Here is a 22,021-nt window from a genome sequence, read left to right as displayed (position 1 = left end):
GTCTGACCCCACTGGACCCTTGGGCCCTGAGGCCACAGACAACCCAGCCAAGAAGCTCACTGCTAACAGAGCAAGGCTTTGTCATAACAATATGCAACTTAACCCAGAAGGCCACCTTCTATATAAGAGAATATACACCATTCCCGCTACAAAGCTGCCTTACAAGATGCTTTGTAAGCCAATCACCTTACAGAATCCTTGAGCCTCATTGCAACAGTTTAACGAAGTCTCAGCAGGGGACCCAGGCTAGTTGCAGACAAACCCCATCACAAGGTGGGGGCAGAGGCAGGAACACGCAAATCAGCAGGAGAGGGCAGCTTCCACCCACACGTGTCCGCTAGGAGGAACAAGCTAATGGTGTTACTGTTGGCCTGGCTGCTGAGGCTGTAAGCTGACGATCTGCTTTAGAGGCAGGAAAAACTGAGAAACGTGGTCCCTGTGGCTGCCCAAAGACAAATACACAAGAATTTCAATGTGTCGTTGTTTGTAATATCCGAAGCCTACAACATAAACGCCCCGCAGTAAGTGAATGGTTAAATCAACTGCCAAGCACTAGGGCTTGATGGCCAAAAAATGAGGCAGATCTCCATGGCTCTAGATGCCAATTAATGAACGAGCAGTAGCTGTGGGTTTGTGTGGCCCCATCTCTCTCTCCATATATATATATGTATGTATATACATGCACATGTAAGCATATGTAAGTGTGCCTCTCTATATGTATTTAAAATCTTGCGCCCTTGGAGTACAGCTGGCTCGAGGGGCTGGACGTGGCAGGTGCCAGGTGGCCGGCGGCCCCAATGCCTTCTCTAGCCCTAGCTCCAGGTGGAGATCCCCGGACCACGACAGAGGACAGCCTCTCCCCTCCGGCCACCCAGTGGGCAAGAGCTTGCTAGGGGCCGGCGTTTCTGGTTTCCAACTTGGATGAGCCTTTTGGGGCTGCAAAGTGGGGTCCAAAGCCCACCCCGCAGACGGGGCAGCCTACCGGGCCTCGTTCCCGGCCCATCCTCCGCAAACAGAAACTCCCCTGTCATCCGAGTCCTGCCTCCGGTCTGATGGAGTGAATTGAAACGTGCCACACACAACAGGCTGATTGTTTCAACTCGGTTATTCAGCCTCCCTGGAACCCCGCGGAGGTAACATTTCCTCTACAGAAAAGAGATGCGGAAATGAAGACAAAGTGGCCCCGCTGGGATTTGAACCCAAGACTGACTGCAAAAGCCTTGCGCTTACCTCTGAGCCAAGCTGAGACGGCTCCTCCATGAGGGGCTGCGAAGTGACCCCTATGGGCCTGACCCCCAGTAGCTTCCACCCATTTCTTTCTGTGGAAAAGATGGTTCATTTTTTAAATTATTATTTTAAAAGGACTCTTTTCCTACTGGAGATGTTGGAGAAGTATAAACATAAAATTAAAGTCAGCATACCACCACTCAGAAATAAACACTGAGCATTCCGGGTGTATTTCTTGTATACGGTCATTCGCTGATAAATAAACCCAATATTGGGATTGGATAGATTAACTATGGAGGGTTTACAGCATGTGCCAGCTGCTTTGCTCCCTGCCCATTTAATCCCCCACATAGGCTGAAAAACGGAGGTTATTTTGAACCTATTAAAAGACAAACAGGCTTATTAAAGATTTTAAGAGGCTATTTGAGCAAAAATTAATTTGAATCAGGCAGCATCCAGTCTAGCAGATAGAAAGGAGCTCGGAGGACTTTTACAGGCAGTGCAGCTGCAGCCCCCACTGTGGAGGGCCAAACTGTGAACAAGCCAGTTTCCCTCCTCACAGCCTGCCGCAGAGCTTCCACACTGCTGGGATTCCGTGGGCTCCAGATGAACCCTGGGCTTACCTGTGTGGGATCTCTTCCCAATGCAGGATGTGTCCTGATTGCATAGCACCGTGGGGGCTTCCCTGAAAGGAGCCTCATAGTGGCCAGGACTTGGCTCCCACATGGCCTGTTATAGCACCTCATCTTCCCCTGTGGGGCCTGTCTCAGGGATTAGCTGCTCCAGATACCACTGGACACTACCCTAGTGGTAGCCAGTATTGCTCCACAGGTCCACCAGACCCTCACTCAAGCCTGTTCATGGCAGATGGGGTGTTCAGCTCTGACTCTGTGCCTCTTACCAGACAATTCAAAGGTCCCCAATAATGTCATTACTTAATTTCCATGGGGGTATGTAGGAGAGGACAAAAAAACCTTTTTTTCCTCCACCCATCTTAGGTTTATTGGCTAGGACTCTATAAATTAAACAAAAGACCAATTAGCAAGAGGAAAACAAACAAGTTTATTAACATGTGCATCCACTATTAATGGGAGCATTCAGAGCTGAGTAACTCAAAAAGGTGGTTAGAACTCGGGCTTACATAGCATCTTAATAGAAGAACAATAAATTTTTAGAGAAACAACAAGACACAGGAAAAGGACTTCTGTCCTTCCTGGCAGAAAGAGAAGACGGAACACCTTTACAAATTCATGTGCTACTTAGGCAAATAGGAGGAGGGCAGACAGTTTTTCTTGTATCTGCTTCTTCTCAATTAAAAACAATCCTTATGCTGAAGTGGCATATTTTGGGGTGGCATTAGGGGAGACCCACTGTAAACACATAATGAAATGCCAAATGAAAAGAACCTCAAATTAGATCTCAAATTAGAAGAAGGGAGAGGAAGGATTTATTCTCTCTTGGCATTTTACAGCCTGGCATCCTCATCTGCAGACTGGGAACATCCAACTTCAAGAGGCACCAAGGAGGGGAAATGAGACGGTGTGTGTGAGAGCATCTATCAAAATGCTTGGTATGTAAGGAATCCAGAAATAGGTCTGCACATACATGGCCTATTGATTTTCAACAAAGGTACAAGGCAATTCGGAGAAGTATAGTGTTGTTGTTGTTTTTTCAACAAATGGTGCTGGAATAATGACTTGGAAGAATGGAATTGCACATTCATAGGCAAAAAATGAACTTCATCTCTCTCACCATATAAAGAATTTTACTTACTCAAAATGGATCATCAATCTAAATATAAAACCTACAACCATACAACTTGTATAAGAGAAAATAGAAAAAAGATCTTGGTGACTGAGTTAAGCAAGGATTCCTTAGATGCCACACCAAAAGGATCACCCATTTTTAAAATATATATTGAGGTGCATACAATAAAATGTACAAATCTTAAAGAAAAAAATGCCTGGCATGTAGATATTAGTTGAATCAGATATGACTATTAGAAAGTTCTTTCTTATATTCAGCCAAAATCTCCCTCCTGGTAATGATGAAATCTTAATCTAGTGCTTCTCAAAGGGTGGCCGGGCAATCTGATTACTTACTGGATTCCACCAGGAATGTCCTAGGGACAGATCCCCTGTTGTCTTTGCTCCTCTTAGATCTACTTAATCATGGTCTCAGGGGACGTAGCCTGGGCTCTGTACCTTTGACAAACTCCCCAAACAATTCTTGGGCATGGCAAAGTTTGAGAACTACTGGTAAGGTGAAAGAAACACTGCTTCTGGGGATTAGAGAAACCTGGGTGCAAATCCAAGTTCTACCACTAATTTAAGATTTCTATGCCATGGTTTCTTGGTTTTTAAAATGGGAATAATAATATTATATGTAAAGATTACATGCACATGAATTGTTTAAGACTTGGGCCAACACAAAGTGCTCAACAAAGATTAGCCATTGTTTTTCTCCTCCCTGGTTGCTTCTGCTGTTCCTCTGCGGTACAGATCAAGGCCCCGCTCCCCACATCCTGTAAATAACCGGACTGGAACCCACGGGGGGCAAGGCAAATGGAAGCAGGCGAAGTTAAGAGTGAGGGCTTCGGTTTTGTTCCCAGCAATTCAACTGTGAAACACTGTAAGGACGTATTTGGCCACTGGAGGGCAGCACTCGCTAGCTATTTTAAGACTAGCTTTCCCCAAAGCAGCATTTTCTGATAGTGGTAAAGTGGGAGCCCTAATGGGGGCTTTCTGAGCTCTGGGTTCATTGATTTATCCTAGGATTTCATTTACGTCCACCCTACTTCTGGAAGCCCTTAGTGAAGAGTTGTATCCTAAAATTTAATTTACAGAGAAAAGTTTTGCCTAAAGAACAGTTAACTCATTGTTTGAATTATAAAATGAGAATTTTGCTTCTAAACCTGGGTCTCCCACAGGTGCCAAGCTTTCTGAGTACCCACGTGTCTGACCACCAGGCACCCCCATTTGTCCAGCAAGCAAACAGGAGGCTCCTTATTTTCCTACTCTGTCAGCTGCCGGCTGCACAGAAGAAACATGAAGGCAGCCCAGAGAGGTGGGCTGCACACTAGTGTTCCCTTGTCAACGTGGCAGCAGGGTTAGTTTCTCCAGCCAGTGGGTCCCAGTGTTCTAGTTCTGTGTGAGGACTGTCCCAGGACTCACTTGGAGCCCATCTCAAGGATCTAAACAGGGGCTCCCAGGCGAAGGCACTCTTCCAGACATGTCACTGAGCGCAGCCCCCAAAGCAACGTCAGACAATGGTGTGCTGTGAGCTCCGCGGGCAGCTGGACTTAATCCCAGGGGCAAAGGCTGAGAAGCAGTGCAAAACGCATGCCTCAGAATCATCCCATGGGGTTCTCTCACCAAGCCCTAAGGGGCACTTGGGCCTACTTCCTCCTGGCCTGCCCCACCCGCAGGCACAGTAGCATTCTGTGGTTCTGAGGGGAGAGCCTTCAGGCACAGAGATGCAGGCACTGCCTGGATTTGCTGGACACAGGCAGGGCAGCGACAGCAGCTAATAGAGGCAGACATCCCCTCTGACTCAGGGACTGGTTGCCCTTCATCCTAATCCCAACTCCCCTTGCCCCCAGCCACAGCCCCAGATCCGGGTGGGAATCCATTCCTCTGCACTCTCACGGATACCTGTTGGCCAGCCAGTCTCACCAGCTGGAGAACCCCCTTCTTATGTGAGTTTTGTGGGGAGGCAGTCTTTTCTGTTGCTTGCAATAGAGTCCTGATGCACCCACCAAGTTGGGGCTGCACCTTCCACACAACACTGGCCAGGCTGAAGCCAATGGGCCAATCCATCACCCCTCATCTCAGGACCCTTAATCACATCTGCAAAGTCCCAGGTGCCGTCTCAGGGAACAGAACCACACATTTCCAGATGAGGACGTGGATACCGCAGGGACCATTATTCCATCCACCACAGAGCTCGGAGATTGGAAGAGAACTCCCCTTAAAGGTACTTTTGAGAGGTCCTTTTCTTTAAGAATATGTAAGCACAAAAACAAAGCACAGCTAGTATTTCAAAAACTATATTAACACTTACCACTGCTTATTAAGTGCCTACCATGTGCTAGGCACAGGAGGAAAGTAGCAGGATCAGCCCATTTGGGGAGGTGATCTGCCCAGCTAGTAAGTGGCAGGGCACCCTGGAGCCCAGGTGTGTCCCTTGAAAGGCACTGATGTTAAAGAGGTTGTACTTCCCTTGGTGACCACAGGTATGCCCTAGTCTAGGGCTGGGTTGAGGTCAGACAGCTCAGAGGCGCTCCCCACCACTCATGCCCCTCGTGAACACCCTCTACACTGAGCACCAGAGGGCCTGCATGGGCGGGAGAGCAAAGCCTCTGGTCTCTCCCTACAACCTAAGGAGATCTTACCTGTTCCCAGTCCTGGTCACTCAGCCTACAGACTGCACTCTTTGGGCCTTGTTCCTGTGTCCAGGGACAGCTCTGAGCTGGCCCAGTGGAGTACACAGCATGTTCCTGAGACAGGCCCGGTCCTTTGAATGGTCTTTAGGGTTTTGCTAAGGGCTTGACAGGACCACAGACAGGAGTCATTGTAGACTGGCCTTCACAAGGCTGTCAGCAAAGCCCCTATAAACATGGGGCAGAGGCAGATAAAAATACAAGAGACATACAGGCTCCACATAGGAAGAGATGCAATGAACTCTTCCACTGATACGGGAACAATTAACTGCCACCTGGGTAAGAGTAAAGAATCCCACCTACCCAATCACTTAGTCAGCAGGAACACGTTATGATGAACAATGGGCAAGGGTGAGACCGAAGATGCCTAGGGAGTGGCGATGTAATGGGTTGCCAAATGCCAGATGAAAGGCATGACTCAGACCCTGGTGACACAGAGGATGGCATCTCATTATTAGAGTCAATGCCAGGAATTCACCTGTGCCTTATGTGGAACCTGAAAGTGTGTGAGCGCCTCATCCTACACCTGGGTTAGAATCTCCAAGTGATATACATCACAATTCTGAACCTTTGACCCAACAAGCCAGCAATTAGTAAGGGGACGTGAAATCACCTACTTAGAAACACGTAATCAGGTGAAGTAACTCAGACTCTCAGTATTAGCAGTTTGGTGTTGAGCAGTTTCACATGCATCATGACAACCAGAGGGTTAACCAAGGTCTTGAACACCGAAGAGAACCTGGCATCTATCAGTTTTGTGGTTTTCATCTGAAATGCATAATTGAAATTAGACATGTGATTTTAATTTTGCAGGTGTAAGAGAATTGTTAGTAAACATCTTTGAACTGCTCCAGAGAACCTGATTTACTACATTTACATTCCAATTGCTTTGGGCTGAGCAAGACTTTGCTGCTAGGACTTGAATCTGCCTGCGCAAGGGAGTCTGATGTCCTGGAAAGATTAAAACTGGTAAATATGCTTAATATAGTTAAAGGAATTTAACAAACTTTGCAAATAGTTTGGGGGTATTTAACCTGTTTAATGTATGAATGATTAGGACAAGCAGGAGTGTTTTCATTTCTACAGAAAAAATTAAGTATTAGATGTGCATGATGACCTTAGAAGCTTAGATAGATTTTTAAATCTCTCCCTCTTAAACAGATGGAAAATTACCTTAAAGTAACTATAGTCATTTACACACATATAGGCATGGCTGAATATTAAGAAACCCAAATAAGGGCATTTCTCTAAAAACTGTGGAATACTTGGCAAGCACTTTCATTCAAATGACTCTTACGAATTTTTTTTAGGTAAGGAGGCTGATTGATCACACCCCTGGAAATTGAAGCATGCTAAAATGCTTGCACACTGGGTTTAGGAAACTTTCTGGTTGGAACAGTTTCCCCTTCTCACTTCCCTCCTCCTGAGCCCTTGGTTAGACCTGCACGTAAATGGTTAAAACACGGAAATTTGTGTATTGGTCTCAAAAAACTGATGCTCTGAGACCAGGCTCTGGCTTTATCATATGCGCTTCCCCATGAGGCTGCAGTCACAAGAGACTGACAGTGAACATTTATGGACCTTTTACCAGCCAGGGGTAAAATCTATAGGAAATGTTTCCCAAGGGAAATGCCAGCCTCTCCCCCCATATCCTTCCCCACGAGCAGCTGTCTTCCACTACAGTCCAGTGAGTTCTGACTTAGTCCTCTTACACGAGGGGCCGTCTCATGTTAAGGATTCTCTTTTAAGAGAACCTTCAACCATATCCCTTGAAACTTAAGAATGATCACAGCTGAAATTTATATGTACTAATATTCTAGGAGCTCTATGTGTTACAGCATCAACTCTACAATAGCACAGTTATTCCCAAAGGAAATGGTAGTACAGTTGGCCACTTTGGAAATGGCAGTCATGGATTTGAACTCTGGCGACGAACTGCAGACCCAATTCACTGTTATTGCTTCTACCAAACTGTTTTAACTCCTGAACACAGCCATGACTGGAACACAGGTCTATGGCTTCAGTTGCTAAGCAGTGTTTCTGCAAACCCCTGCACTATTATCAACAAAATCACTAATGATAGTCATTGCCTGTCACTTTATTGCCTGCACTTTGAGTGAAAGCCTCAGGGAGGAGAGACAGGTAAGGAGAAAACAAAACAAAAGAAGCTAGAGCAGGGGACACAGATCCCAGGGGGGCTTGTTAAAGTGCAGATTCTGATTCATAAGGTCCGGAGTGAGGATGTCCAACAAGCTCACAGGTGATGCTGGACAGACAGACACTCCATCTGTCCTGTGGCAAAATAAAAGGAATGGGGGAAGGGGCATCACAGAACTGTTTGATACTGTGGAAAACAAAGGTGGGCTTCTCATCAAGGAGTCCCTTACACATCCACGACCCTATTTTCAACTCGTAGGAGACTTGTGAGGAAACCACCTTTTCCTTTTTACAACAAAGAAATAGAAGTGTAAGAAGGTTGAAATACCAGGGTCAAAAATATCTTAGGGGTGGGTACAGGTGCCCCACACCATCCTTAATACCACACACACACACACACACACCCCACTTCTGAAACCCAAGCAAGGAGCAAGCAAAGACCTGTCGTGGGACATTGTTGCTTTACTGTGTGTGCACCAAGCAGTATCAAAGTTGTCCACACTCACCCATTTTGTCCTGACCATTTTTAATAGGCAATACTGAAACTAAAAAAAAAAAAAGTGCTGATAGAAGCTAATCATTCCTCTGGACTTAAGAATAAGACATAAATTCTCTTCCTTAAAAAACAGCCATTTGAAAAGATTTTCTTTAATATCATAAAATATTTTCATGGACAAGTGAGCTAGCAAACACACATGCACCAGTGTGCCTTTGACAAGATTAACCCCCACCCCCACCCCTACTCCATCAAAGTGGACATAAGATTGGAGAAATGAATACAGCAGATGGTACAGATAGAAAAAAAAATTGATAGAAAGAATGTAATATAACATTGTGCTTGGTTATTTTCCTATGTCACAACAAAACACTTCGGTGCAAATAGTTAATTTTTCCTCTTTTCCACTTAAGTCTGGTGGAGAAAAAAATACCTTTTCTATAATAAAATATGTGGTTTTTTGTTTTTTTTACTTTTTTTAACATAACTTTTTTTTCTTTTTTGCAGAAAATAATTTTGTAAACCGTCACTTCGCGGGCAGGGAGGCTCGATGCCACGTGGGTCCCAGCTCGCCACGTTTGAGGCTGAACGAGGAAATCAACCCGGGCGGAAGAAGGGGGGCAGCGGAGGCGCAGGGCGGGGCTCACACGGCGTTCGGGGCAAGGGCGCAGGGCCGGCCGGGGCGGGTTAGAGGTCACTCTCGCCGTACAGTGCCGTGGAGAAGGACATGTAGTCCAGAGCCCCGGGCACGCCGTCAGGGCCGGTGTAGGGCGCCATTCGCGCGATGCAGTACTCGGCCTGGTCGGGCGGCAGCTCGCGGCGCAGCTCGTCCACGGTGATGTAGTTCTGCGGGGAGAACGGGTCAGTGTGGCCGCAGAGCTCCGCGGCCATGAAGCGACTGCTGCACAGTCCGGAGGTCATGAACCTTGCCAAAAATGTTAGGCACGCTGTCCTGACCCCATTCTGACCCCCTCCAGTACCTCTGGATATAGATTCGCATATGTATGTGATGTATATGCACATATATACACATGAAAATATATACATTTTAAATTTCACTTCCATTTCAATACCTACTTTAGCCTGTTTCCAAACTAATTAGAGGCGCTAATTGCACCTGTGATCTCACGTATCACTCTAGTCCGTAATAACCAGACTAGAGCAGTATCAGCAGGTCCTCTGATGGAACAAGTAGCATGCCATACCCACTCAGCTGGGTTCTGTGGAGGTCACATAATTTCAGTCAATTACAATGAGTATGCATTGCCACAGACAGCTATCTGACCCATGTTTGCAAAATGGGGGCCTTGTCGCACCTCACCTGGCTCCCAGCCTGGGTCTCTGCTCTCTCCCTGCCTGGGCTTGCCCATGACCAACCTACTTGGAAGCTGCTTCTGCTGGGAGCTTGAGGCTTCCAAAGAGCTCACTCAGGGGCTCTGGCCCACAGGATGGGCCTCCAGCCCCATGCCACACTTCTCCTAGGGTTTCCTAGGAACCAGGTGGGAGGAGGGTGGGGTTACCCTTGGGTCACTCTAAAAGTCAGGCGACCAGGCTCCTCTCTGAGCCTCAGAGGCCTCCTGACAAAATGAGTCACTTCAAGTAGGTGGTTTCTGAGGGTCCTTCCAGCTCAAAGGCGGTGTGCCTTTTCCTTGAACTTAAATCAGACCTTCAGGAACTTCTTTGTAAAGCTGCAGTCTTTATTCCCCTACAGGTTGAGATCCTTCAGAAACTCTGTTCCCTATTGGCTTTCTCTTTTCATAACAATCTTTTCAGTTCTGAAGGAAGGATGGCATAAGGATTATCCTGTGAATTTTAAAGAAAGGAAATCTGATATCCCCATCCCCAATTTTCCTGGGTGCTCTCACTTTTACATTGCTAGGGAGGGCACTGCAGGAAACCTGGGAGATCTGGAAACCTAAAGCTGACCACTGCTCTGGGTGGAAAGACAAGGCGTTCCCCTCCTTCTCCCTCTGCTTCGTGCCTGCGCCCAGAATGATGCGCGGGTAAAGGCCCAGTCCTCAGATGGAGCTTCCATTGCCCAGTCACACACCCCACTGCATGCTATGGCCCTCCACCACCCATCATATCATCACTAGAATTTCATAACAAGTATGAAGGAGTCCCTCAATGACATGCAGAGTCCCGTGTCCCTAGCCAGGGACCCCTGCGTGTTAATGCTGTATCTAACATCTTAGCTGACCCCAAGGTGTCACAGCAATGGCCCAGCAGACAGCAGGGAGAGGACTGGTAGAGAGGAGCAGCGACAGGGGAGCTCATGAGCTACTCTCGACAGCAGAGCCCACCCAGCATGGCGCCCACATCACGGCAGACCCACCTTGTCCCCGGCCAGGATCTTGAAGGAAGCCATGACTTGGTCTGCCGTATCTGTGTCGGCCGTCTCCCGGGACATGAAGTCGATGAAGGCCTGGAATGTCACTACCCCCAGGCGGTTGGGGTCCACAATGCTCATGATACGGGCAAACTCTGCCTCTCCCTGGAGGGAAGAGCCAATCCCAGGCCTGTCAACCTCTTAGTCATGGCCTGCTCGCAATCTCTCATATGGACCTGAAGTCCCTCAGGGCTCAGAGTAGCCTGGGGCTGTCAGAGGACGCACAATGGCCCCCTGACCCATCTTAGGCCGTCCTGAGGATATGACAGGGCCATAGCACTCAACAGTGAAGACCCAGTTCAGGCTCCCCTCCCATTACAGACGCCTGGGTTCCCCATGGACTATTTGATACTGCTAATAATAACTGTGGCAACAATGGCTAACACCCACGGAGCACATCATAGTGGGCACGATACCGTACTGGGTATGTATTTATGATTTCCATTAGGTTTCTAGATGAGAAACCCAAGGCCCAGACAGGCTTAGTGACTTGCCCAAGGTCACACAGCTAGTAGATAGTAGAGGTGGGGTTTGAACACGGGTGGTCAGGCTCCGTAACCTGTGTTCTGCCCACCGTGTCAGACGTGCATGGCACTCACATCAATTCTTTCATTTAACCCTTATAACAGTCCTGCAGGGTTCCCCTCCCCTCATCCCAGCCCCAGAGCTGGTGATGGCAGACCTGGGGTGGACCCCAGGGCTCACTACCTCTAGAGCCCATGCCTTTGCCCCCTCACTGGGCAGCCTGCAGCCTCTGCACTTTGCACCAAGACCCAAGAGTCTCCTGGCTGCTCAGCAAAGGCCCCTGCCCTACTCAGGCCTGCATGAGGACAGGCAGATGAGGAGGCTGGGGTAGGGCTCAAGGCAAGGGCAGACGGTGGCAGGCCTGTATGGGGCCATCACCAGGCAGAGGGGGAAATCTCCATGCCTCGTGCAAGACGGAGCAGAGCCAACCTCGACCCAGAACGTCCAAACCACTCCTCCTTCCTGACAGCCTCGGGCTCAGCCCTGCTGTCTAGCGTGGGAGTGAAAAAGCCTATCACCACAGTAAGTCCTAAAAGATAAGCCGGCACAGAGATTGAGGTGGGAGGGCCAGGCTGCAGGGGCACACATAGGCCCTGAGGCTGGGCTCAGCCTTCAGGGTGCCTTCCTCCCCATGGACCAGAATCTTGAGGCCCCTCTGGGAAGGGCAGCCCCTAGCCTGAAGGCCTCGAGCCTGCCACGGCCAAGACTTCACCCCTCTGGCCAGCTGGCTGCCCCTCGCCAGGACAGAGGGTGGGGTTTACATTACCATGTTGTAACCCATGGAGATAAGGCAGGCGCGGAAATCATCCGTGTCCATCACGCCTGTCTTCTTCTGTAGGGCCAGTGGCACCAAGACACAAGGTGGGTCAGAGGTGGGAGGATGAAGGGCCGGCCCAGGGCCGGGAAGACAGGGCACAGAGGGCCAGAAGGGGAGTCGAGGGGTACAGTTTGGGGGTTGGAAGGGGAAAGGAACACAGGAGGAGTAGAGGCAAATACACATCGGGGAGAATGTCCACAGGAAGAAGGAAGACAGAGCAGGGAGATGTCAAAATCCACCCACAGGATGAAGAGTGGCAAGGAGAGAGGAAGGCGGGCACGGAGCAGGTTCCCATGGAAGACAACCAAGGGCAAAGGGCAGAGGTCAGAGGAGCCCAACATGGGGCAGGCAGGGACAGCAGGAGAGGACGAGCCCCATGGCCCACAGGAAGGGGGAGACAGGGAGATCCAGACAGAGAGAGAAAAGAGAAAGGAGAGCACGAGTTACTTCTCGCCCCAGATGCCACCCCTGAGCGTGCTCCATGCAGGAGGCGCATACCTGGGGGTCGTTGCCAATATCATAACCCAAGCTGATGAGGCAGGCTTTGAACTCCTCGGGACCCAGCGTGCCGGAGTGATCCTGGGGCCGCCGTGTGCCAGGCAGCGAGCCATGCGGTGCCAGGGAGGTGGAGGCCGTGAGGGGAGGGGTTGGGCCATGCCCCGGGTGGAAGGTGCCATGTGTGGGGAGACACAGGGACAAAGGCATGCAGAGGGAGAGGGTGGGGGGTGGAAGGGGCAGGGGAGGAGGGGAAATAAAAGTGCACACAGTTAGACACACAGACGAGGTCAAGAGGGTGCCCTCTCCCAGGCACGCACAGCCCCGCTCCAGGAAGCAGGCCAGAGGGGAGCACGGGGAGCCACAGGCTGAGAAGTTCCCCAGGAAGTGCCCAGCCGGCCTCCAGCCCCAGTGCCCTGACCCAGGTTTCCAGGAGGGCTTCACCCAGCCAGGTGTCTGGAGGGCCGTGAAGCAGGCAGGGGCAGTGGGGCAGTCCCCAACCCCATGCTCCCACCCCACAGCCCCAGGGCACTGGGAGGGCAGCCCACATAAAATCCGGCCTGTCCCAGAACTGGGATGAGAACCCAGAACTGGCAACTCAGACACCCCAGAGAGAGTGTCCGAAAGGCTGCCTGGGGTGCTCCTCTGTAGCGAGGCGTGGTCCCCACAGCCAGGAGGCAGCTGGCCTTCCCCTGAGGCTACAGTAGCCTTGCTCCCAGGGGCTGACTCCTCATGGTGGGAAAGCAAGGGTCAGGGGTCAAAGGTCATTTCAAAGGAAATCAGGGAAGCTCATGGGACAAAAGGACAGACTGTCTAAGGCTGGCTTTGAGCATGTCAGGGCAGGCTGACAGCAGCCCCCACTCCTCCTCCCCACTTTGCCCAGGAACCAGGCTCGGCTGCACATGTCCCAGGCAGTGCCCTCCAGGGCCCGGGGCAGGGGATGAGGGCTGCTCTAAGCTAGTGCACGGCGCAGGGCTCTCACCCGGTCAAAGTGGTTGAAGGAGGCCCGGAACTCATTCATCTGCTCCTGGCTGATGCCCTTCGCATCCCGGGTCAGGATCTGGTTCTCCACCTCGTTGATGGTCCTGGCGATGGTGGTGAGGAGCTGCTCCCAGCCCACGCGGATGTGCTGCGGGTGGGTGTGGGGCCTGTCAGCAGAGCGGCCCCAGGCCTGGGCCCGGCCGGCCCTGCCGACTTGTCCCCGCCACTGTTGACATGGCCAAAGCAATCAAACCTGGCCTTCTGTCCGGAAGTGATGGGACCCAGGCAAGGACAACACACCACAGGCCTCAGATGATGGAGGAGGAAGTGTAGGCAGGGGAATGGCCTCTGCCTGGGACAGCAGAGACCAGACTTGACAGCACAGGTCAGGTCAGAAAGGAGGGAAAATGTGGTAGTGGAAAGATTAGAGGCCAAAAAATTGGGTAATTCTCTGAACATGCTGTTCCATAACCACATAGATGTGCCTTCACGGTCAAAACCATTAGTCACTTAGCAAGCAGGTGGCTGAGCCAGTGTTTAGAGACCAGCAGCATCAGACTCATCGGGGTGCCTGTTAAAAGTTCAGATTCCTGAGCCCCATCCCAGACCTAGCGAATCAAATTCTGGAGACATGGCCTAGATATCTGCATTTTGGACAGGCTTCTTGGGAAATTCAGAAGACACTGAGGACTGAAGGCGCAGAGCTCTGGGGGTGTGACGTGAGGATCCCCTCACTACCACACAGGAGTTCACCCTCCTTCTATGTCCAGATTCCTTGGAAGATCAGCAAAGCAGCCTCCCCTCGCCCCAGCCCAGAAGCAGAGACAAGGGGTGCCAGGGCCCCCAGCCCGAGAAGCGAGGCGGGCACCACCCACCTCCATGGTGTAGTTGGTGTGCTTATTGTCAAAGATGAGTGCCTCCTGGATGAGCTGGTGGTCGCCCTCCAGCTGGTCGATCTTGGGCTTATAGTTGATAATGCTCTTCTCATACTGCCGCAAGTGGCTCAGCTGGTCCTCCAGGGTCCCATGCATCTCAATGGAGATCCTGCCGATCTCCTGCTCACCCAGGAACGAGGCCCCTATCAGACCACTCCACTCTGTGCCCAAGATGGTGACTGGGGCCCCCAGGACATTGGTCAACCTCTCAGATAATTCTCAGTTTCCACCCCAGTATGAGGGATCCCATCAATGGTAATTAGTAAACCCAGAGCAAGATACCGTAGAATGGAAATAGTAACATGAGGGTGTATTATAAGCATTGTTATCACCAGATGAAATACCTCCAATCTATCTCCCTGTAACCCCCTGGCCTCAGGAAGGGAATTCAAGGGCAGCTTCTGGCCTAAATGTTCACTCCTCAGCTTGCCATTCAAACTCCCTTCCCAAGACCTGTTCCTGACTAGTGCCCATCAGGGACTCTTTCTGTGCCCCCGAGCCTCAGTGCACCTGGCTTACCTCCTCAGGGATCATGCTCCTGCTGTTCCACTCCTAGGATGCCTCCTGCCTTGGCTGCCCACCTCAATCCCACCTGTCCCTGTGGGCCAGGGCTACTCCCCTTTCTGGTCATCCTTCATCCATGTAAACAAACCTTGTATGTGGAAAGCACTTTCTGTGCACTCAGTTCAACCCAGCAAATACTTCCTGAGCATCTACTATGCATGATGTGCTAAGCAGGTGGGGGTGGTGTGCAGGGGAGACACAATGTGAATTAGACATGGTCTCTGCCCTCAAGGAGCTCAGAGGGAGCTCTAACCCAAGTGGTGTCCCTTTCCTGAACTACAGCACCCCGATATCTGGCCCAACAATTCAGCAAAACATTCCACGCTTGCCCAAGGCTCAGTTCTCCCTGAGAAGATCATCCTTGGCCAAGCAAGGGAGACCTGGTCAGACAGATAAGCCAACGGGTAAACTAAGTCAGTCACCCAGGTGCTGAGCCTTCTGTGGGACTTTCTCGTGTGGCTCTTTGGTGGTGTCCCTTGTGGGTACTGGCTCCCAAACTAAACAGTGGGATCACACCCACTGGCTTTCCCTCTTTCCCTGATAGGTTCCACACCCTCTGTTGGGCAATAGACCAATCATGAACTCAGGACCCACAGACCTCCCTGGGTCCTGCCAGGGTGGTGCTGGGAAGGGGGGTAGGCCCCTATCCCTACCACCCACAATGGGACGCACCTCCATCTTGGTCTGGATCCAGGGCCCGATGACATTGGCCTGGGCCCCAAACTGCTTGCGTAGCTTCTCGTTGTGCTGCTGGCGGGCGTGCTCCTCCGACAGTGCCTGGTCCCGCCGTGGCACTAGCTGCCGCACCTGCGGTGGGAATAATCGTGGGACATTGGATGGGCCAGCCACCTGCCCCGTATTTCAGATGAAATGTAGAGAGTCCTCCCTTCAGTTGCTCTCAGTGTGGCCAGCGTGTCCGGGGCACCCCGCACAGTAACAGAAACTTGCTAACCAGTTCCAGAAATTCAGTCATTCATTAGCTTGACAGATAACGAGTGCTTACTATGTGACAGTGAAAATAACCAGAAAAAGACAAAAATCCCTCCCCTTGTGGACCTTACAATAGCTCAGCCAGCGTCCCACCTGGCCCTTGGACTCACGTGGTCCCATTTGCCATTGATCTCCTGAGGCGTGATGGTTGTGTACGGGTTGGTGCCCGCCATGTTGACGTGGTAGGTCTGGACGATCTTGGACACCTCGTTGTGGATGCCCAGGATGGCCAGGCGCTCCTTGTCGGCATCAGGGAGGGTGGCCTTGAACTGCTCATGGGCTGTGGTCAGTCCCTAGACAGACATGGGGATGCAGGAGGAGAAGAGTGACTTGGGGGAACTGGTGCCTGCCGCGGACAAGATGCCCAGCGGGTCCCAGGGTAGAGGCGGGTGGAAGGGCCACCAGAGGCCCACCCCACTGCAGCTGGGAGGCCTGGAGGCATCAACCAAGGACTCTCACGGCCGAGAACCAGGACGGCAGGGCTGGTGAGGTCGGCAGCAACCCCGTGGGGCGTTCACCACCCCACAGTCAGGTCTGGGATGAGGGGTGCCCTGAGGTCTCCCCAAAAGTGACTTCCCCCAATATGTTTCCTCACAAGCTTTGTAAAACCTTTTAAATCTTATATTCTGCAGCTAAATAAAAAATGAGGAAGCCATTATTGCTATGAAATGAGGTCCAATATAACTGTTAAGTTAAAAATAAAATTTCAGGATACAGAATATAATAGAAGCTACTTTTTTTGTTGTTGTTATCATTGTTATCATTAATCTAATTAAAAGCTACTTTTTGTGTTAAAAAAAAGAAAGGATGTGGGGAAGAACATGTTAATAAATAAATGTATTTACTTGCATATGCAGAGACTGTGTGCTCATATTGCTTACCTGAGGGCAGAGGCACTGGGGACAAGGGGAAGGGGTAGAACTTAGTGCATATCCTTTTTATCTTTTAGATTTCATACCATATGCATATAATACCCAGTCAAAATAAATGAAATGCAGTTTTCAAATCTAAAAAATCCTTGGGATGCTATCCCACAGTCCTCTTCCTACACAGTCCTACAGGAGAGTGGCTTGCACAGCGTGGGCCGCTTGGCCTCTGGGGGTGGGAGTGGCTGCAGCACACCTGGATCTCCTCAATGGTGTGCACGATGAAGGTGTCTTGCAGGTCCTCCATGGCCCCTTCCATCCAGTTGTTGAAGGGTGCAGCCCGCTTGGCATACTCCAAGTATAGCTGGTCGATGGTCTCCAGCAGCTTCTCTGTCCTCTGGGAGTGCCAAATTGGGGGGCAGAGTGTTGGGAGATGTTTAGTAAAGTCATATCCAGGATGATCCCCCACCCAGAGCCTCCATGATCCTCCTGGTCAGCCCCAAGGGGTCCAGGTCTGGAAGCACCAGACTAACTCAGGTAGAAAGAATAGCCTCTCTGTGTGGAGCTGGTTCTTAATGTGGGGTGTATGGACCACCTCACTCTGGAGCCACCCGACCTGGCCTCCAGGGTCTGGTTGCAGAACAGAAAAAGTTCTGAAATGGCTGGGGTTGGGCTGTGAAGTGTGCTACACCCAGAAGATGATCAGGGCAAGAGAGAAGGTATCTGGAGCAGGGCAAAGCCCAAATCCAGGGCCAAGGAGAGCCTTCCGCAGTCAGGCCAGGGCTGAGAGGGGCCTGGGGAGCCCAGGAGAGCCTTTTAGCTCAAAGCAAAGGGAGTTGCACAGCAGGAAGGAGCACACAGAGCTGCTAGAGGCAGCCTCCATTTCCTTGGGGGGCCCTTACCTCCAGAGCTTCCCTCCGCTTCTGGGTTAGGGCCCCCAGATTGTCCCACTGGTCACAGATCTTTTGGCACCGGGCGTTGACACTGGGTGAGTCGTAATAGTCCAGCTCACTGGGAGGGAAGAGAAAGGAAGTCAGGTGACCCAGGTTCCTCCGTAGCCGGCTCTCCTCCCCCTGGACGGTGGTACTGGAAGGCCAGGTGTGCCTGCCAGTCAGAAAGTCATCAAGACTTTCAGGAGCCCCTCCTTTCCCCAACTCCTTGGCTTCTGCAGGAGCCTGCTGGAGGAGAGCAATGAAGGCTGGCTCTCCTCTCCAAGGCACCCCGCGCCAACTGTGGCTGGAGGTGATGCCAGTCTTGACCCCCATGCCCAGGGGCAGGGAGCCACTGAGGCCCAGGCAAGAGCTGAGAACCAAGACGTTGTCATCCTCTGCTCCTGCATTACAGGTAAGAACCATGCCTGCAACAGAACAGGTCCCAGGCTCACTGCCCACCTGGGGGACATCCTCAGTCTTCTGTATTAGCGCCCGCCCCACTTGGGCGCCCCCTCTTACCCACCCTCCTCACTTTCCAGGCCACAACCCCTCCCCCACCGCGGCCCCAGCCTCTCGCCAGGCTGTGCCTACTTGAGCTCCTGTGCAATGGCAGCGATCTGCTCCACGCGGTCCTGGTGGGCGGCCAGGTCACTCTCGAAGGCCTCATGCTTCTTGAGCAGGGCCTTGATCTCCGAGAGGGTGGCCGTCTCATAATCCTTCTGCCGCAGCATGGCCTCTTTGCCTGGATTCAGAGAGAGGGGCAGAGGCTAAGCAGAAGCTGGGAGGCCCCATCTTCTTGACCCCAACCATCCACCCTTCTGGCCCCAGGAGCCCCACTTCCAGAGGCACGTCACAAGGAGATGCCCACCATACAACGATCAATATCTGCAAGGATGGCAGATATGTACACATTGGGGCAGGTGCTACTTTCCATAGAGGGCATATGGGTCTGCTAGGAGTGGTTATGTGCAAAGGCTACACAGGACTATGTGGGGACATGAGGGCATGTCACTAACTTCTTCAACAGGAAACTGCTTATATCTTGTGCTATACCCAGAAAAACACAGACCAAGCACACCAGGGGTACCCCATCTTTAGAGTTTCTCCAGTTACTGTTGTGAGCCACCTGCAACCTGCAGGGAGCCCTCCCCTCAGTTGCTCTCAGTGTGGCCAGTGTGTCTGGTGCACTCCGCACATAACCCATCAGTGGCCAGACCTCTCCGACCTACAGGGGCACTACCCTCTCTTGGTTGGGAGGGGGCAGGGCTTGCAGTTCTCGGTTTTCTGTTTCCAGGAGGAAATGGGATGAGAACGACCTCCCAGTCATTCTCTGATGTGAGATGATGTTCACCAGCTGCGTCCAGAGGTGACTGGCACAGGACAGGGCTGACCTGGCCTTGCTGCGCATCCCCTTGGCGTCTGTGCCCGTCAGGGACACTCAGCAAATGCAGATTGGGCTGGGGGGCTTAGGACTGTGCCCAAATGCCATTTCTTTCCTTCCCTCTATTCTTTTTTAAGTCAGAATAACCCTATGACAAGATTAGGGAAAAGTATTAGAGAGATGAGCTTGCTCATTTACTCCTTTCTAGTCCTTCCTATATAGTGGTTGTGTTACAACCAGAGGGTGTATATAAATTACGCCCTGCTTTTAAAATACTGAACAGCAGCACATCATTAGAGTTTCTACTTTAGCTCCATGGCCTTCATATGTGCCACTCCAATGGCTGCGTAACATGCTGCCAAGTGGCTGAACCACCAATGGTGTGACCACTTGCCACCAGTTCAGGCCCCTCAGCTTGCACTACTGTGGATGGTCTCACTGCAAACCTCTCCAGACACGTAGGCCTAGTTCTTTAGACAGTCTCAAGAAATGGAATTCCCGGGTCAGTGGGCAATAACGCTGCCGGGTGTAAATACATGCAGCCAGATCGCTTAGCCCAGAGGTTGTGCCAGCATGCCGTCATTTCTCATGGCCTTGCTAGTGGCTGGCAAGCTGATGGGGCCAATCGTTGCTGTGTACCTTTCTGTTCCTTGGGCCTGGAGAGGACACAATGGAATCAGTGCATCTCCACCACCCCACTTCCACTCTGCACCCTCCACTCCTGAATAAATAACTCCAAACACACACACACAGTGGAAGGCAGGGAAGCAACCGCATATCATTGCGTACAATGCTCAGCAAATGTACTGACAATAGGGAGCTCAAATCCAACCCCCTTGGCTGAGTCAAGTGAGTTCTATTCCCCACCAAGCTGAGCCACTCTACTCCCAAGAGGCCACAGGGCATGGCCATCCCTACCATCTCCAGCCTAAGGCCTGAGGAGCACAATGGAGCCAAATGGGGAATCTTAGGGCATTGAGCTCCACCAGCCAATGGGGTCAGCCCCAGGGGCTCCAGGTAAAAAGGCTGCAGGGCCCTAGATGGGCAGCGTGGTCCCCTCTCCTGCCCTGGCCCAGGTTCTGAGGAAAAGACTATTCCAGGTGTGATTTGCTCTCTTTGGCATTAACCTTAGCTGTCAACAAGCAGAGAGCAGACACAGCCCCACATAGCTCCAGGTGGGAATAACGGAAACACATGTGCTATGTGCTAAGGCAAGGGCTTTAGGTCACTACAGCTGGAGGGCGGAAACACAAAGAGAGAAGGCAGTGAAGGAAAAATATCAAGGGCTACCATTTACTGAGTATGTTTCATGTGTCAGGCACTCAGCTAAGTATAAAATGTACTTACACTATTTAACATATTCAACAATGACATGAGGAGGTGTACTAAGTTAACAGTGCCCCCTGCAAACTCACACCAACCCAGAACCTCAGAATGTGACCTTTTTTGGAAATAGGGTCTTTGCAGATTTAAGAAAGATGAGGTCATAATGAATTAGGGTGGGCCCTAAATTCTATGACTTTACTAGAAAGAGGAGAGGGGAATTCAATCTCAGAGACAGAGAGAGAAGCCAAGGGGTGGAGGAGGCAGAGGCTGGACTGATGCTGCTAACAAGTCAGGAGCACCGAGCCTCACCCATAACCACCTATGCTAGGCAGCAGCCTGGGAGAGCCTCCCCCCAGAGCCTTTGGGAGAAGCCAACCTGCCAGCACTTTAGAGCTTCTAACCTCCTGAACCATCAGAGAACAGCTTCTGTTGTGCTAAGCTGCCCAGTTAATGGCAATTTGTTGCGGCAGCCCTAGAAACCTAAATAGGAGGACCTGTTGCCATCTGCATGTTGCAGACGAGGAAATGAGACCTAGAGGTTAAATCACTGGTTCAAATGTATGCTGCTTCTAAGTGGCAGACGAGTGATTTGAGGCCCAACTGAACTGAATCAGGGAAGAAGAAATCACTACGGTGATAAGAAAATTATCCCATACATAGCATTGTACTTTGACAGAAACTCTTCTTAGTGCTTTAAATATTAATTCATCTAGTTCTCATGAACCTATGAGGTTGGTACTACTATTATTCCCACTTTACAGATGAGTAAGTAAGGCAACCAAAAGGCTAGTAACTTCCCTAATGTCAAGGAACTAGCAAGAGATGTAAAAAAAAAAAAAACAAAAAAAACCAAGACAAACCAATTGTGGCAGGTGGTTCGGCTGGGGGCTCACGAAAGCCAGAACTGCTGGGGAAGGAGAAAGCTGAGCTGGGCCAGCCTTACCATCCGTCCAGGCCTCATGGATGGAGGCCTTTTGCCGGAACTTCTCTGCCAGGTGGTCGAGCCGCTCCAGCCTCCGGATCTCATTCAGCAGCCACTCCTCATAGCCCTTCTCAGCCTGCTCCAGGCAGCCCCAGGCATTGTTGATGTCCTACAGGTATAGGAGGTGCAGGGTCAGCCCCACCTAGCCTCTGAGACCCCCACAGCTGCTCCATGCCTTCCAGAAGCCTCCTCCCCATCCCAGCCAGACCCACCCAGCCCCCACTGGTATTTTCTGGGCAGGGAGTGAGCCAAGTCCACAGGGGCTACCCAGCTACGGGGTTTTGAGTGTGCAGCCCTGTGGAGAGAGAGCCCACGGACCTCTGTGCCCCAGGACAGGCTTTCCACAGGACTCTGACCAATCACAGAGGTCCTCGGGCCAGCTGGGAAACAGATCAACAGACTGAACGAGGCAAGCAGGCGTGGGAGCTTCTCAGCACCCCCACATGTGTGGATCTGCTCCTGGGCTCCAGCCTCTGTGCCTGGGTTGTAGCCTGGAGCCTGCATACATAATGCCAAG

The 22,021-nt window shown here is 51.2% G+C and overlaps 1 protein-coding gene across 3 annotated transcripts in view; it reads right to left on the bottom strand.

The window, feature by feature from the left end:
• Window positions 1-4,880: 4,880 nt before the first annotated feature.
• The window catches only part of ACTN1 (actinin alpha 1), a 94,114-nt gene continuing 76,973 nt past the window's right edge, over window positions 4,881-22,021 (bottom strand). The window contains exons 11-22 of one of the 3 annotated variants that reach the window (XM_036913393.2): window positions 21,466-21,613; window positions 18,407-18,557; window positions 17,786-17,894; window positions 17,140-17,280; window positions 16,128-16,310; window positions 15,700-15,834; window positions 14,404-14,583; window positions 13,530-13,676; window positions 12,551-12,631; window positions 12,002-12,067; window positions 10,657-10,815; window positions 4,881-9,167 (exon numbers count right to left, since the gene is read on the bottom strand). In XM_036913393.2, the coding sequence (XP_036769288.1) occupies window positions 9,009-9,167; window positions 10,657-10,815; window positions 12,002-12,067; window positions 12,551-12,631; window positions 13,530-13,676; window positions 14,404-14,583; window positions 15,700-15,834; window positions 16,128-16,310; window positions 17,140-17,280; window positions 17,786-17,894; window positions 18,407-18,557; window positions 21,466-21,613 (1,659 nt within the window). In that variant the 3' untranslated portion in view covers window positions 4,881-9,008. The remainder of the gene's footprint in view (window positions 9,168-10,656; window positions 10,816-12,001; window positions 12,068-12,550; window positions 12,632-13,529; window positions 13,677-14,403; window positions 14,584-15,699; window positions 15,835-16,127; window positions 16,311-17,139; window positions 17,281-17,785; window positions 17,895-18,406; window positions 18,558-21,465; window positions 21,614-22,021) is intronic. The other 2 variants (XM_036913391.2, XM_036913392.2) reach the window with 2 other exon arrangements.

Source organism: Manis pentadactyla, chromosome 11, assembly GCF_030020395.1.
Source record: "Manis pentadactyla isolate mManPen7 chromosome 11, mManPen7.hap1, whole genome shotgun sequence".
NCBI lineage: Eukaryota > Metazoa > Chordata > Mammalia > Pholidota > Manidae > Manis > Manis pentadactyla.
This window is presented reverse-complemented; position numbering and strand designations above follow the sequence as displayed.